The following is a 17,647-nucleotide window of genomic DNA, read 5'->3' on the forward strand; positions in this document are numbered from 1 at the left end:
ATTTCTCCAGTGCCCACCATGCGATGATACTCAGCATTGTCTCAGTGTCTTGAATAGAAAAAAGAAAGGCCACAAGGACTTACAAGAGTGCAGCAAATTAAAAATAAACTGTGGGATTTGTAAACTCAGTTCAGGGTTTGCTGACTCGTGACTAGTGTGGGGCTGTGACAGGTGAACTTGCCTCAAAGATCATAAACTGTGAAGTGAGTTTAAGCACCATGAAAACAGGGTTGATCGCGGATGGGTTTCCCTCCTGTACTTTGTGGCCTCTGGATAGAGTTCGATAACTAGGGCCCTCGTGGCTCAATTTTTGTTCTGTATTCTAATTCCCTGATTCGGTACAGAATTTGTGAAATATAAACCTTGTGGGCTCATGTTGGGACCCCTCGTACTTTGTGGACGCTTTAGTGAGTGAGGACTTCACTCACCATTTGAGTGCGTCAGGAGTCCAGTAGTGTGAGTTAAAGCCCAACTCTAGACAAATGTGGGCACCGTTTAAAATGTATGAATAGCATTACTTCCTCCCCATTTCTTTTTTTATGAATAGGCTTGTCCCAGATTGGGTTTTAGGAGGTGTGTTCCTAGCAAAATGAAACTTTGAGAATATTTGTCAAGTCTGCAGACTTGAACCAAGGTCAGCGTACTTATGCCTAGCAAACAGGGCAGGATTTCCTCTAAAGTCAAGAGACTTGGAACACAATCTGCAAGCCTTTTGCAGGTTTAAAAGCCTTTAAAAGCCTCATCAGGTTTTGAGTAGCGGACACTTCATGTATCCTTGAAAGAATATGTTCCATAACAGGAACTACTGTGTAAAGAGCAACAGACATTTGTATGTGATCCCGACAATCACTGATGAATTGTAATACTTAGTCATGGTAGAGAGAGCAGAAGAGGAGGTTCTGCTTCTAGAAAGAAGTCATTTGTACTGTTGAAAGTGTGGTACAGGAGAAGCACACCAGGATTCCATAGCTTAGGATTTCTTCTTTCAATCCCAAGGAGAAACCAAACTGAATGCAAAGAGGGCTACTTACAGGAACTATGAACACAAATTAAGTAGGGGGCAGAGAGGTCTTCCTGACTCATGCAACACTTCATGTCAACGCACGAAGGACAAGTTATTTTCCTTCGGTCATGTCTTCTCGTAGAGGCAATATCTAGTCGACGCCTGGGGGAAATTCTTAGGTAAGGAATCTGCAGTCTGGATCTAGAGAGTTTTCTTGAGCAGTACCCCTGCGTGCCGATAGGTGGAATTGATGTGCTCCGCATCCTTCGTCACCCACAGCAGATATGATGGTGCGGTTCCTATCTAGATGCCACCCCGGTGAGCTGACGTCACATTCTTTTTACAAATTTCCATGACCGAAACACAGAACCATGAAGAACACCGACCACTGGTGCGTCTAAACGAGGGCCCTGGAATGTAAGTCCCTGCCAAAAGAAATCAATTTGCAGAGCGTTTGGTAAGGAATTTGCAACTAGATATTGCCTCTACCAGGTAAGGCGTTACCGAAGGTATGTAACGTGTCCACCTGATAGAGGCATCTAGTTACAGATTCCTTATCGTCAAATAGATATTAAAGGAGGTGGGTCACACCAGAAAGTCCTGCAGGACTGAACTGGGAACATGTGTTGCTACCGGCCTGACTGCCCAGGCAGTAGTGTTTGGTAAAGATATGCAGGAATGCACATGTTGCCACCTGACAGTTGTCCAGGACTGGAACTCCAGGTGCTAATACAGTAGTTGCAGCTGTAGCTCTGATAGAATGAGCTCCCAACCCCTCAGGGGGTTGCTTCTTAGCCAAGGCATAGCACATTTGAATACAGAGTCCGATATACTGTACCTGGAGATGGTTCTTGTAGGAAGCTGGCTCTGTATACACTATACCAAAATGAGGATTAGTGTGCACAGAGTCCAGGGGTTTCCCAGAGGCTTCATAGAGGCTAAAGTAGATAATACTAGTGCTCTTTTGTGGTAGTGTGGTCGAGCAGTAAGGCTTATCAGAGGGTAGTGCAAAGCATCTGTTGTACACACAGTGTCAAGAAATGAGGCACACACTCAGTGACTAACTCCAGTCCAATTGTTTTATAGAGCAAAAATATATTTTGTCAATATGTATAAAGCATATGTATCAAATGTACTTTGTTTGGTGTTTGCAGATAAAGCAGTTTACAGGTAACACTTTTCTATTCCAAAAATTGACAGTGCAATTTTTCATAGGAGTCAATAGAGTCCTACTGGTGGGGTGGGGGTGGTGGGGTTGGGCAGTGTTAGCACGGTTAACAGGCAAGTACCAGACTTACAATTCCCGTCTTCGGGGCTTAGGATGTCCACAGGTCAAAGTTTAGGTTGAACCCAAGAGTGCACCACCAGCAACATGGGGCTGGCTGGGTGCAGAGGTCAAATTTGGCGTTCGGTTTACAATGGAATGCTAGGGGTGCTCAGTCGAAAGCAGATTGCAGGTAAGTACCCATGATTCCAAGACACAGACCTAGGGGTTTTAGGTCAGTAGCAGGTGGGCCACAGGTTCACACCACAAACACACCCTCAGAGGCTGAGGGGTGGGCGGGTGCAGGGTGCAAACACAGAGCTGGGAGCCGAATGCTTTTCAACAGGAGAGCCTGGAGGGGGGCGGGGTCCACAAAAGATGCTGCGGGCTGGGTCAAGGGAGTTGGTTCTCAGAAACCAAAAGCTGGACAAGTAGGGAAGGCGCCCGCTTGGCGTTGCTGGACTGTGTCAGATTCCCCAAGGGCAGGGGGCTGCAGGTGCAGGTGTCTCCTTGGGCGTTGAGTTTCTTTATCTGATCCGGTCGTGGTCAGGTGGTCCTCTGGATTCAGGCTGCAGGCATCGTCGTGTTGGCCAGGAGTTGTCAAACCCAGGGTGGACTCTAGGTCGGAATCGCCTGGGGACCTCTTCTGGACCGGTGGGCCAACTGGACTCTGGCCGTTGGGTGCAGAGTGGACAGGACTCGTTGATCCGGGGCGGTTCTGGAGTCCTTTTTTAGGAGGTTTCTTCTAGACAGGGCCACTGTCCTCGGGAGTTCTTGGTCCTGAGCTGGGCAGGTAAGTCTTCAGAGGTTTTTAGAGTAGTGGCCGGTAGGGCTGGGGCCAAATCAGTTGTCAGGAGCCTTCACTGCTGGGGTCGGCTTGGCAGTCTTTCTTCTTGAGGTCACCAGGTATCTGGTAAGATTTAGGGGTGCCCCTAAATACTAGATTTAGGGGCATTACAGGGGTCAGAGGGCAGTAGCCTATGGCTACTGTCTCTATGGGGGCTACACCCTTCCTCTGCCCACTCCCTTTGGGGAGGGGGCATATTCCTATCCCTATTTTTTCCTCTCCTCCAAACCAAGATGTGGGATTCTGCAAGGAGAGAGTCCCTTCAGCTCTGGACACCTTAGGGGTCCCTGCTGAAGTGGTCTTTTCTCCATGTTTTTCTTAATTTTCCAAGCAAACCAGCCACCAAAAGTGGGCATGGTCCTGACATCTATATTAGCTAGAGTGCCCTGGGGCACTGTGACAGGAGGCCTAAGCCTTTGAGGCTCACCGCCAGGTGTTACAGTTCCTGCAAGGGGGAGGTGTGAAGCACCTTCATCCAGAGCAAGCTTTGTTTCGGACCCCTAGGAGTACAAAGGCTCTCACCCCACGGGGTCAGAAACTTGTCTGTTAGTGGCAGGCTGGCACAGACATGTCAGCCCTAAACTAAAGGGTTGGGTAAAACACAGGTGGCATCTCTAAGATGCCCTCTGGGTGCATTTTGCAATAAATCCAACACTGGCATCAGTGTGGGTTTACTGTGCCGAGAGGTTTGATGCCAAACTTAGCAGTCTTCATTGAAGCCATCATGGAGCTGTGGAGTTCGTAATGACAACCTCCTAGCCCATGCACTTAACATGGCCACACTGCACTTACAATGTCTAAGAATGGACTTAGACACTGTAGGGGCATATTGCTCATGTAGCTATGCCCTCATCGGTGATCTAGTGCACCCTGCCTTAGGGCTGCAATGCCTGCTAGAGGGGTGAAAATAGTGGAAACAATGGTACAGTTTAGGGAAAGAACACCAGTGCTGGGGCCTGCGCAGAAGGATCCCAGCACACAGTTAAGTTAAGGAGGCCCATGTGAGAAGCACCACTTTGTCAGGATAGATGGAAATGTAGGGTGGCTTAGATGACATTGCTTGCAGCTCACTCACCCTGTGGGCAGATGTAATGGCAACAAGGAAGGCTGTTTTGAAAGTGAGAATCCTTAGTGGACAATTGTGGAGAGGCTCGAAAGGAGCAAGCATCAGTAATGTCAGAACCAAATTCAAGTCCCATTGGGACATAACGAATGGGGAAGGAGGAAACATGAGCAAGGCCTTTAAGGAACCTATTTACAATAGGTGATTCAAACAAAGAAGACTGAACAGACAGTCATATACAAGCACAGACTGCAGACAAATAACCTTTGAGAGTGCCCAAAGCAGAGCCCTGCTGTGATAACAAAAGTATAAACAATATAACCTCAGAAAGAGAGGGGCAGGAAGGGGGTCAACAGACTTGTTTGTGCACCATGCCACAAATTTCTTCCGACATGCATATACCATTTTGGTGGAGGGATGCCTGGCTGCCAAGATAATGTTACAGACTTCGGGCAGAAGGTCAAAAGCCGTCAACTGCCTCAGCCAAATTTCCACGCAAGAAGGCAGAGACTGGACAGGTTTGGGTGGAGAACCCTCCCCTGCTGCTGCAACAGAAGATCTTCCTGAAGGGGCAGTCTGATCGGAGGATCAATGGCCATGCTCAATAGCTCATGATACCAGATTTTTCATGTCCAGTCCAGAGCCACAAGGATTACCTGGGCCTGGTTGTTCTTGATCTTCTTGAGAACTCCGGGCAGAAGTGGTATTGGTGGAAAAGCGTACAGGAGGCCTGAGCTCCACCCAAGACAACAAGCGTCACTGATCGAGTGCCGCCTTCGAAACTTCAATGCTCAATATTGCTGACATTGTGCATTCTCTGCGGCGGCAAACACATCTAACCAAGGCTCTCCCCCCACTGTTAAAAGAGACCTTGTGCCACCTCTGGATAGATACAGCATTTGTAATTGACGGCTGAGTTCTTCTGCTGTGACATTCAGTGAGCCCGCCAGATGTTGAACCACCAGGGATATGCCCTGCTGTTCCAGCCATGTCCAGAGGCACCAAACATCCTGAGAAAGGCTCCACAACCCCCACCCCACTTGTTGCAGTACCGCATGGCGGTGGTGTTGTCGTGAACACCTGCACTACTTTCTGTTTTGCATTTCACTAATGAACGAGCTGACAAAAATCTCTGGAATACACTTCTTAGTCCAAAGAAGACATTTATTATTTCACCACCTGGGGTTCCTAAAAGGAGATCAGCATGTTGAAAGCACACGTTTAAAAACAGTCACAACAATTAAATGAAAACATACCAAATTTATTCTCCACTGCAATATACACAACCAATATAAGTATCTATATTATAATGCAAAGCAAAATATGAATTAAAAATGCATCGCCGCAGGGCCTTTCAGGTGCTTCATATTTCTCATGCCAGTAAGCCGATGACCCCGTTCGACTGAGAGAAAGAGGTCTCCGCCCTCACGGGAACTCTATATCAGTCTAAATTCTGATTGAGGCCACTCTAACCCTCACTGTCACACTGGGTCTTTTTATATCTTAAAAAAAACACCAAAGGAGCTTTCTGGAAGAAAAAAAACCCTCATTTTACGATTCAAACATGCTTGCTAGTTTAGGTACACTTTGAGAATAACACGTTTGGGTTTGGCCACAATCCCAAAATGTCAAGTCAAAAAAGAAGGCTGTTCCCTGCGGTCTGAGTACATCCTTATCCACCAAAGCCCTTGGTGAGAAAAAGCACGAAAAGAAGACAGAATGCACAGTTTACAATGTGGAAATTTACGGGCATCCTTTAACATGGCAGTGTCTAACGCTAAGATAAAGTCAATAGGCAAAATTAAGCTAAGGCTAAACTGAATACAAAATGTAGTCTGTAACTTGTCAACACTGGACAGCTAATTCAGGTGCAAGGTGGTGACACACACAGTCAGTGGTCAAAACACATTTCACTACACCTTCCATTTGAGAGAGGTAAAAAAAATGCTTTCATTGCTAGTCTGATTACCTGAGCTCCAACAAGTTGATGAGGAGTCTGGACTCCGATGGAGACCAGATGCCTCTGATCTCAGTCTCTCTCCAGGTGGCCCCCAATCCCAGGAGTAACATATCTGTCACTTATGTCAGATCTAGTTGGGGGAAGGGAGTGGGATTTGCCTTTGACCCAATCCTGGGTTGGTAGCCACCACTGCAGATCTTGCGCAGTTCCCCATATTAGAGATTTCCCTGATGCTGCGCCCACTGGAACTCCTGGTCCAGCTGTAGAGCCTGCATGTGACACCAGCAGGATGCAGGAGGACATGAGTCTCAGCAGCCTCAGAGTCATTCTCACTGAAATCCATGATAGAGGCTGAAACATCAGTATAATGGCTTGAATATCCTGGACACGCCACTCTGGAGGATAAGCCCAAAACTGCACTGTGTCCAGAACAGCTCCAATGAAAGGGAGTGTCTGAGAGGGAGTCAGGTGGACCCGCACATTGATAGTGAACCCTAGAAAATACAGGAGATCCGTAGTAGTCTGGAGGTGGGAGATGATAGCCTAGGGTGACCCTGCCTTCAACAGCCAGTCGTTAAGATAGAAGACGACTGAAACCCTTGATCTGCACAGCTGAGCTGGGACCACTGCCATCACCTTTGTGAACACCCGAGGGACACTGGTAAGGTCAAAGAGGAGCACGGGGAACTGAAAGTGCTCATGGTCCACCGTGAACCGCAGGTAATGTCTGTGGACAAGCGGGACAGGAATGTGGAAGTAAGCATCCTGCAAGTCCAACGCTATCATCCAGTCTTCTGGGATTAGGGCAGATAGAACCTGAGCCAGTGGGGGCATTTTGAACCTCTTCTTGAGGAAGAGACTGAAGGACTGGAGGTTTAGGACAGGGCGGAGGCCCTTGTCCGGTTTGGGCACCAGCAAGTAGCGGGAATAACAAACACAACCTACATCTGGCACAGGGACCCATAACTTCCGTGTGGAGAAGTACCAAGTGGCCTTACGTCATCCCATCATAGGACTGTGGCATGGATGGAGGAGTAGTTTCAAAGGGGAGGGATTAGCCCCTTTGGACTATCTTCAAAACAAACCTGTGACATGAATGGACTGCCAGCGGAGCAGGTGACAATGAATCTTGCCTCCGACTGGTCCCTTGAGGGGAATAGGGTCAGAGTAAGAAGGTTTGGAGGAAGCTGCAGAGTTGGGGGGTGGTGGATTGCCCAGACCACTGGCTCCCTGATCTACGAGGACGGTAGATCCCATGTCCCCGGCCATGCAGAGGTGGGCAGCATGCATGGCATGGTGGCCGAAGGGGAACGGACGTGGTGGGACACCCCTTTCGTAGCCATGAAAGGGGTGAAAAGCAGACCGAGGTGGACAAGGGGCCAGAGGACCTGGCCGTAGCACTAGAATCCTTGAAGAGCTCGAGCCCAAAGCCTGCTTTGTCTCCAAGCAGACAGGTGCCAGTCCAGGACATGTCCAGAAGATTGGCTTGGATATCCCCTGAAAAGCCAGACATCCTCAACCAAGCATGGTGCCTCAGGGCCATTGTTGATGCAACCACTCTGCCTAGTGAGTCGATTGTGTCCAGTCCACATCTGTTTGTGAACTTTGCTGCCTCTCTCCCATCAGCAACAGCTTGAGAGAGTACAGCCCGGGCCTCCTCCAGAACCTGTGGCAGCAGCTGCGCGACCGTATCTCACAGCGTGTGGGAGTTGCAGTCCAACAGGCATGCTGTGTTCACGGACCACAATGCCAGGCTGGATGAAGAAAACATCTTCTTTCCAAGTTGGTCCAGCCTCTTACATGCCCTATCCAGGGGTACAGAAGGGAACACAACCTGGGATATAGAGGCTTGGATAACCAAGCTCTCAGGGGAGGGATGTTGCGTCAGTCAGGGCAGGTCGATGGCTGCAGGCAATATTCCTGTCCACTGGTGCCCGTCTCCTGGGTTAGGACCAGGTACCCAGCAGGACATCAGGAAGGGTTGATAGAAGGGCAATAGGGGTTCAGAGGGAGCCCCAGGCTGAAGCACCTCTGTAAGGATGTTAGTCTTCATTGCCACTGAAGGCAGCTCGAGGCCCAGGACCTCAGCCACTCTTTGCACCACCATGGATTAGGACGCTCCCTCCTCCATAGCCACGGTAGGGGAAGAAAGCATGCCAGTGTCAGGGGAAGTATCCAGACTACTGGCATCAGTCAGGCCCATACACCGGCAAAAACCTTTGGCAGGTCCTGCCAAGCAAGAGCAGATTAAGTCCGCTACCAGTGGGCAGGAGCAGGAAAACTGCTGCCGCTTGCTGGGAGTGCACTTTCCATCTGTCAGTGGGCAGGAAAACAGATAAAGATTGCTCCCGCACATAGGAAGCGGCATTTTCAGCTGCTCCCTGTGTGTGGGAGAAATGCTGGCTCCTGCAGGAGATGGAGCCAGCAGGGACCGTGGAGACATTGAAACTCGCCATGTAGTCCCCAGGAGACCCTTTCATGGCGCAGGGGAATATGAGCACATCTCCACCAAACAAAGAAGCACTTACTATGCATAACTAAGGAGAAGTACCCTTGTTTGGTGGAGATCCAACTATTTGAAGTCTTGTCGTCTTCGCTACACGAGGATTCATGTTATTGCAGATATCAGAGTGGAAACGCTTAAGGAACAATCACATAACCAAAATTACAGACACCCAAGGTCACTGGAGACATTACCTCGGGGTCTTTTATGCAGCTGTAATGTGGAATATGCACTATATTTTTACCCAACGAGGTAGCACTTACTAATTAGCCAATAGAAAATACTCCAGTTGGGTAGACATTTTATGTAAAACTGTGGCCTCTTCTTGGATAAATAAGCAGGTCAGGATGCATTCTGGCGCCAATGCTCTTTTCACAGAAATTAAACCTAGCCGGAAGCACTTACAAATATAAACAAAGCAAGTACCCCAGTTGGAGCTCTGCTTCAATAAAGTACAAATCATCCTAACTTCTTCTTGGCCAAAGCAAAGCAAGTGTGCTTTCTCTGAAGTTCCACCTCAAAAAAAATGATCTGAAATACTTGATTGAGGTGAATGCATTGTTGCTCATTTGGAGTGCAGTACGTTCTGTGGTGACTACGACGAGTAGGTTTTTTCTTGTAATTTCCGTTTGGCTGAAGACCCTGCATGGTGCGGGGATGGCCGCAGGGCCTGGCCTCGGCCCACACCCAGCACGCACAGCAAAAGAGCGTGCGTGGGCCAAAGTTGGATGCCTGTGGCCAACCTCAGCAAAGGCCATGTGCAGTTTGGGCCTGGATGCATGCGGTGGGAGGCACCGTGTGTCTGTGGGGGGTGGAGAAATCTGGCCAACTCTCCACTGCATAGAAAACAAACAGGGAAATTCACTGAAAAAAAAAAAAAAAAAAAAAAAAACTTTAGAAATTCACAGAAGAAAAAAAAAAAAAAAAAAAATTGTTACAAGATATTATAGCTAGGTTCTGAATTTACATAACCAAACCCTACCACCCCCCACCCTCAGAGAAAAAGTTGTTGTTTTTTTTAAATTAAAAAAAAAAAAAAAAAAAAAAGGGTGGCCAAGTCCTGGGGCATTGCCATTTTAATGCAGGGTAAAGGGGGGGGGGGGGCACGTGACCCTCCCGCAGCCCCAGAGAATCACCACCTCCCTGGGGCTAAAAATAGTGTGCAGGGGGCCACCCAGCCACCCACAGCCCTGGGGACCACCACCTCCCCAGGGCTCATCTCTTCAATGCTGGGGGTCCGCGTGGCCCCCCTCGCAGCCCCAGAGACCACCACCTCCCCGGGCCACATTTCTCTTTCTAATGTGGGTGGGCTGCCAGGCCTCCCTGCAGCCCAGGAGACCGCCAACTCCCGGGAGCACATTTCTCTTTGTAATATGGGTGGGCCGCCAGACAATGCTGCAGCCCCGGGTACCGCCACCTTCGAGGCATATTTCCATTTCTAATGGGGCGGGGCCACCTGCAACCCCAGAGACCACCACCTCCCTGGGGCTGATATAAAAGATTGAATGGAGTATGTTTCGGACTCCTGGGCCCACCACCTCAAACAGGAGGTGGGGAGCCAGCTGGGACCGCGTAATTAAATAGGTATTTTTGACCACTGACTTTGTTGCACCATTTAGCATCTGGATTAGTTGTTCAGGGTTCCCCAGTTGCAGATTACATTTTGTATTCAGTTTAGCTGCCTACTGACTTTATCGTAGTGTTAGGCATTGCAGTTGAGCTGTGTTTATCCACATGGTAAACTGTGCTTGTTTTTCGCATTCTTTCTCACCGAACAGTTAGTCAGTCAGCATAGTAAGAATGTACATGTTTTTTCAGTGCAGGGAACGGATCGGCCTTGGGAGGAGTGCCTTGAGATGTTGGCCAGTTCTCAACGCTTTTCTTTCAACTCTGACCTACAGTAGCCAGCATGTTTGAATATTTCACTTTCATGGGAGGGGTTTTCTCCAGAAAGCCCTTTCGGTTCTTTAAGATATAAAAAGGTGGCCCTGTTCAGTAGCGGGGGAATTTCCAAGACCTTGGTCAGGATTAGACGTCGAATGCCTGACACACATTTGTCCCGTGAGGGTGGATATCACTTTCTCGCAGTTGAATAGTCTCATCTTCTTGCTGGCATGAGAAAGATGAAGAGCTTGGCAGGCCCTACGGTGATGAATGTTTACTTTATTCTTTGCTTTGCAATTATGCTATAATATAACCACATATATTTGCTGTGTACATTGCAGTTGAGAATCATTTTGATATATTTTCCTTTCATTGCTGTGACTATTTGTGAACATGTGCTTTCGACCTACTAATCTCTTTTTAGGAACCTCGTGGTGAAATAATACATGTCTTCTTTGAACTGAGAAATGCATTCCAGAGATTTTTGTCAGCTCGGTCATTAGTGAAAGCGAAACAGACCACTGGGACCTTCAGGCTCCTCCCCGCTGTCCCCAACGTTGTGACGGGGTGCCATGGGGCACCCAGGTCATATGGCTGGGCCCTGGGGGAAGGGGTCCCCAGGGCTGATATTGGCCTTGGGAAGGGGGACCATGCAGCCCACTTCTCTCCCGTAAAAATAAATAATTAAGCCGTGTCCCAGAGATTGGGTACCTGGGGCCAGGATTGACCCGAGAGAGGGGGGCCCACACAGCCCCCTGAGTCCCCCCAAAAATAATTAGGCCCTGCCCTGAGGGATGGGGTCCCAGGGCTCAAAGTGGGCCTAGGAAGGGGGCCGCACAGCCTCCCCCGCCCCACCCCCCCCACCCACAAAAAATATATATTTAGGCCGGGCCCCAGGGATGGGGTCCCCAGGCCCAAAATGGGCCTGGGAGGGAGGCACACAGCCACCCTCCCCCCAAAAAAAGTTTTATATTTATAGGCTGGGGCCTGAGGGATGGGGGGCCCCTGGGCCGAGGTCAGCCAGAGGAGAGTGACCATAGGGCCCCCCACCCCAAAAAAATGTATAATACCGGGCCCTGGGGGAAGTGGCCCCCGTGGCCAAAATCGGCTGGGAAGGGGCGGGGGTAATATGGACCTGTGGCCAACTACCGCTGACCAAAGGTTGTGCGCAGCGCAGGGTTGGTTGCAGGCCAGGCCCTGCGGCAGGCGAACTCTGTGGTGGTTGGATTAACATATATATATTAATGAAAATGACTTCACATAACAAAAAACATAGAAATTCTGTGAAAAAAAACAAACAAATGGACGTTATAGTTGGGCTCACATTTTAAGCGTACCAAACCATAGAAATTCACCTGGTACAGTTAGAATTATCTCAAGTAACTATATTCGTGCCCTAAGGTAGCTATAACTCACACCCTTGCCATGCACTAACTACCCCACACATTATAGTACTCATGACATCTTTGATAACATCAACGATAATATCAACGATAATATCAATGTAATATTTGCAGTAAACTTTTTGATGAAAAAATGTGCATGGCGGGGTAGCATCAGATGGTAGGATTTAGAATATGATTAGTGAGGTTTCACACAGTGTTCATTTTGTTTGAAAAGATACTAGACATTATGAACACTGTATGATGGGATGTGAGTTAAGGCTGACTTACTACTATGGGGTTGGGACACCGGCTGAAGCTAGCAACTTAATCCATGAATTTCGTTACTATTGACACATTAATCAACCTTAAATCCCTTTAACTGTAATTTGTTTACGCTCTTATATTTTTAATTTAAGTAACGTGGAAATATGTTGGTATGTGTTCGCTATATGATGTGTCGAAATATAGTGGTGGGTGTGTTGGTGTATGATAGTCATTCAGTGAACGTTTGATGTTGGTTTTCATATTACTTTGCATATGTTAGTGCAGGATTTTGGTTCTGTGTACGTAAGATGATGGCTTTATTGGCACATGATTGTGTGTTGGAAATCTGCAAATCTTGTGAAGCAGATGAAATATGTCGACCTAAAATAGACTCAATGGCTCAGTAAATGCCTATTTGTGACATGTTTTTAACCATGTCAAAGGGCCCCCCTCTTACTAAAGAATTGGGTTACGGTTCCCTGGAGGTATTTTAATGCTTTCTGTCCCAATAAGAACATGTAGAATATCAAAGTGCTCCCTCCCACTGCAAGGTTGAGCCCACCTGGTGGTGGACACCTTACCAGGTGAGGACCCGATGAAGCATGGCACATGATCAGCATGAGGGTTCTTTAAAAACACAATTAGTGTGGCAGGTGAGCACTAAGGAGCAGGGCTTAGTGACAGCTTGTTTTGAGAGACACCCTCCACCTTTGGTTTATGTATATCATTTCAGAGAAACTGAGGGCCTGTCCAACACAACTGTTCCCCTTCCCTCTCATTGTTTTGGCCTCATATAGATTGACCAGATTTTAAAAAGCATAAACCGTGGCAGGCCCGACAAATGACATAAGGGGGAGGTGTGGGTGTGGGTCGGGGGGGGGGGTGTAGTTAGGTTCAGAGTTTACACACACAAAACCATAGAAACTCTGCAGTTCTAGTTATCTCAAGAAAATATAACTCGTACTCCAAGGTAACAAACTTTAAGTCGTGCCCTTCCAGGCACAGCTTCCTCATTAATATTTTTATTGCAAATGTTGCAATGATATTATCAATGATATCGTAGGAGATGTCAATACTGATTTAATATGTTGGGTAATTAGCAGTGCATGGCAAGTGTGCGCGTTATAGTTACCTTAGGGCACGAGTTATAGTTTCTTGAAATAACTATAACTGATGAACCAAACTGAGACGTTCCAGTAACTTTTTTTTTTTTTTTTTTTTTTAGTGAATGGTTCTAAAGTTTTTTTAATTCTATTTCCTAACTATAATGTCCCTGTAATCTTTGTTTTTTCAGTACATTTCTAGATTTTTTTTTAACGTAATGTTTAATTACCATACATTATTCCAACTGCCGCCGGTGGGAGGGTCAGCCACGAGGAGCTGGCCCCGCATGCAACCTACCACACGCTGTGGGTGTGTGAGTGGGGGATTATGGGTGTGTGTGAGACTGGGTGTGTGAGTAGTTTCATGGTTACTGGGTGTGTGAGTGGCTATATGTATGTGAGTGAGTGGCTGCGTGGGTCCCTGAGTGGGTGTGTGGCTGTATGGGTGTCTAAGTGGGTGTGAGAGTGGTTATGTGTTGGTGTGTGACTGGGGGTGTGGGTCTGTGAGTGGATGCGAGTGGTTTTGTGGGTGTGTTAGTGGCTATAAAAACTCCCTCCCACAATTTTTTTTTTTTTTTTTTTTTTTAAGTGTTTTGGCTAAATTCTTTCTCAGGTGGGTCCCCTGAAAGATCCTTCCATTGGTCCCATGGGGTCAGGATACCTCTACCTTGACCCTTGCTATCAGTTTTACTTTTTATTTCCCCCTCTTCCAGGGACCGAGCTCCAATATACAAAAATAGAGGTCGCAACTTTCCTCTCAGGTTGGGGCCACCAATTACTGCATTGCTGTTGGCGCGTGGCTCCACAGATCCGCTGCTGTGGATCTGCAGTGGATCCAAGTCTCTAGATATACATAAATCTTGTTTCGTTAATAACTTCTGAACAGATTTATACCAAATTACAAAAAGCACTCTTTCTGGATCAAGATCTTGCATTTGGCCAAATTTGTTCTAATTCCGTTCAGAGGTTCGGGCTCTAGTCGTGTCTAAAATCCCTAAGGGAAATTGCAAGTGGAAAACAAGTTTTGGGACCGCCCTTTATCTTGGCCCCTGATTGACAAATCATCCCAAAGCTTTACAGACAGCAGCTGAAGTGACACACACTACTTTCAAAAATATTGTGAAGATTTGGCAAAAGAATAAACGATTTTCCTATGGTCCCAACTATAACCACCAACTGGTATATTTGCATACATACAGATACACAATGTGTGACAGTGACTTTCAAACACTATGAAAACTGTTCTGGCTGAATATTGCACCTCAAGATCATTTTTAGGGACTAAGTTGCTGGTACGTTTCCATATGTACCCGAGCAGACAGATTTAAGTTATTCTCCTAGAAGGGACAATAGGCACCTTGATAAGTAAAAGATTGTGGACCTGCTGTGTCATGCATATTTGTGCCAGGCACAGACACGTTCTAGAAGTTGAATGTGCTTGGTCTTTTAAGCGGTTTACTTACAAAATATTATCCATGATAAAACCACATGACCTCCTCTCTGCCCCAAGTAACCTTCTCCCATCCGCTGGTAGCACGAACGGAGATCAAAATTACCTCCTCCTGCGTTGCCTGGAGCAAGGTTCATTTCCACAGGCGAAAAGTAATGATTTATCTTTACCATTTCAGTGCTCAAATGCAAGACCGCTTACCTCTCTTCCAAAAAACAGTCACAGGATTTTTTTTTTTTTTTTTTTTTTATTGTCAAGTGTCAGGGCACCGGGAGAGACCACTGAAAATTAGTCTGTCTTCAAAGTGGCTGAATGCATTTTAACCAAACCAAGAAAAGGCATCGAATGACCATTTTGCCATAAACATTTGGGTCCCACCTTTTCAGCAATTTCGCAGTTATGCATGTGTAAAACTTCCCCATGGAAAATTCCATTATACTAGTGACTGAAAAGACAATTGGGCAGCCCTGCCCCCCCCTCACAATATCTTTTGAACTATTCCGATGTGCATTCATTGCTACCCTCTTCTAAGATGCCTTCGGCAGCTTTTATATGGGGCCTCACACCTATTCTCCAGCGTTCTGAAAAACATCCAGCTTGGACGGGGGCATGATTATTTGCCCATTTCCACCGGGAACCACTGACTTACACTGCTTTTGTCGAAGAGTACATCAATATCGAGTGAAAAGGCTTGGCTTATAGCAGACCACTATCTTAGGTTTGGCCTTCATTTGAGAAACTCAAGTGCAACCATATTCCACGTTCAAATAATCAACATTTATAAAGGGCCGCTTATCGCCCATGGGGTCTCCCGTTCTGCATCAACACTATTATTTAAGCACCACAAGACGTCAGAGGGAGGAAAGGTATGCCAACATTTATCAAAATACGTGGGAAAGTTGCGACCTCACCAAAAACACATAAGAAGCAGGAAAGTAATGTAGTGCTCACATACCAGTTCCTGAGCTTCTCTTAAAGATGATGATCCAACGTGAACTATCACTTCATCCATCCTGCGGACAAAGGGAAACAAACCAACAAAATAGAATTCGGGACAGTGACAGAGATGGTGCGGAAACAGGCATTTCTCAACCCTGGAAAGCTAACGTGTGGAAACCACCTATATTCCCCCAACTTAGTCCCCTAAAAGAAGGATCTAAAACTCTCCCCGTTTCATAAAAATAAGAGGTCAGTACTGTGGTAGAGAAAGCAGAAATGGTGACACACTAATGTTGAGATAACGCAAGATAACAAACCTCGGCCCCGTGGTCATTTGTGAATGTTAACCTGAAGCATGGCTTGCTTTGTTGCAGTGCAAGCAGGTTCTGGCGAAGTACGACCGAAAATACTTCACAGCGCTGTGAAACATCAATTAGGCAAATGTTCTGGACAGGACCTGGAACCGAAGTCAGCGCTGACAAAAAATGTTCAAACCAGCTCCATCCACACTGCCACTATGTGAGCAAGGGTAGTGGGTGAACTCAGCCCACTCCACCACGGTATGCTTTTTCACATGTATTGGCTAACGAATCATAGGATTTACAGAACGTTTTTGTGTGTACCAATAACATTTTCCAGTTCTTCTGCCAGTATTCACAAGAGCACTATATTGCCAAAATAGGTGGGTGGCAGATACAAAATAATATACAACGAAACATTATATTGGTTTTAATTTTTATCTTCGGGCGTGATGCCCATTGTCCAGTAAAACCTTCGGTGCTGCCAATAGTCTATTGCTTAACACGCCAGAATATCAGGTGTGACAGAATTTTTGAAATATCAACTAGCCATACATGGTCACAGATGCTAATCAACGCTAGTGTTGTTCATTAGGTGGAGGGTACGTACGCATTGTCAACGAGCCGTTCACGTGGCAAAGAGGTTTTCATGGAGCTAAAAGTTACATATGATTTGGGCGGGCCTAACGTATCCTTTGGCGTCAACGCAGGACTCACAGCCTGGAGTTTGTATTGCTTTAGTATTAAAACCACACATTATGGCTGTGTTGGAGTGCCATGCTAAAATCCACATTATGTTAGCATGGAAAGCACCAGCCTCATGCAAGAGCCCACACAAGGTACGTGTAGCACCACGGTCATGGCAGAAATCAAACTCCACTGCAGTGTTGCTTTATATTGCAGGGCAAACGGACCTCGCACTAGTGAGTTACCAAACAGTTGCCCATTCGCTAAAGCTCCATTTTGGCGCAAGTGGCATTACCAACATGCTATCCCATCCACCCTCGTTACCACCTCTTCACAGGGGAGCCATTTTCAACAAGAACAAGGGCAGCCGGGATTGAGCAGGATGCGTTTGAAACTGAAGAGACTTAGGAACCACCGATGGCTGCTTCGTATGATGCTGCTGGCATAAACAGAAGTCATGTTTTCTTCATCCTCTGAGGTGCCTTCCGTCTTTGGCCATGCACTAAGTTATAGTGAGCCTTCAGCTCCAGGTGCCAGCTCCTGCTCCGGACTCCTATAGCTGAAACAGTCATGTAGCACCATTTTACAGGTTGCCCCGCTTCTTAATAAAATCAAGCTTCCTATGAAAAGTTTTCTTTTCAGTCAGGAGAGCGAGTGGACTGCTCAAATGAGTGCAGGCACTGGCTGGGCAATCTGGCTGGAATTGCGCCAGGTGGGCCTAACAGGGCTGGATCGTGGCAGCACACCCTGTACTAAATCTGCAACAAACAAGGGGTGACCCATTCGTCTCAGGGAACCATGAGCAGTAGCAACACAGTAGTACCCTCTCCTTCCCCCGTCCCCGGACTCACTTAACAGTAGCTTATTCTCTCGTTCACCTTAATTCTGTGCTCTCTTACCATCCCCGACTATTCTATGGAAAAGGCAAGGAGTTTCTAATATAATAATCAAGCGTGTTAAGAAAATCACATCTGACTGAAGTTTGAATTATGTGCC

The 17,647-nt window shown here is 47.0% G+C and overlaps 1 protein-coding gene across 2 annotated transcripts in view; it reads right to left on the reverse strand.

Annotated features, from left to right (window-relative positions):
- Positions 1 to 17,647, reverse strand: part of NPL (N-acetylneuraminate pyruvate lyase) — a 216,647-nt gene that overhangs the window by 91,821 nt on the left and 107,179 nt on the right. For both annotated transcript variants that reach the window (XM_069232054.1, XM_069232055.1), the window contains exon 5: positions 15,682 to 15,739. In XM_069232054.1, the coding sequence (XP_069088155.1) occupies positions 15,682 to 15,739 (58 nt within the window). The remainder of the gene's footprint in view (positions 1 to 15,681; positions 15,740 to 17,647) is intronic.

The sequence above is a fragment of the Pleurodeles waltl genome, chromosome 4_2 (genome assembly GCF_031143425.1).
Source record: "Pleurodeles waltl isolate 20211129_DDA chromosome 4_2, aPleWal1.hap1.20221129, whole genome shotgun sequence".
NCBI lineage: Eukaryota > Metazoa > Chordata > Amphibia > Caudata > Salamandridae > Pleurodeles > Pleurodeles waltl.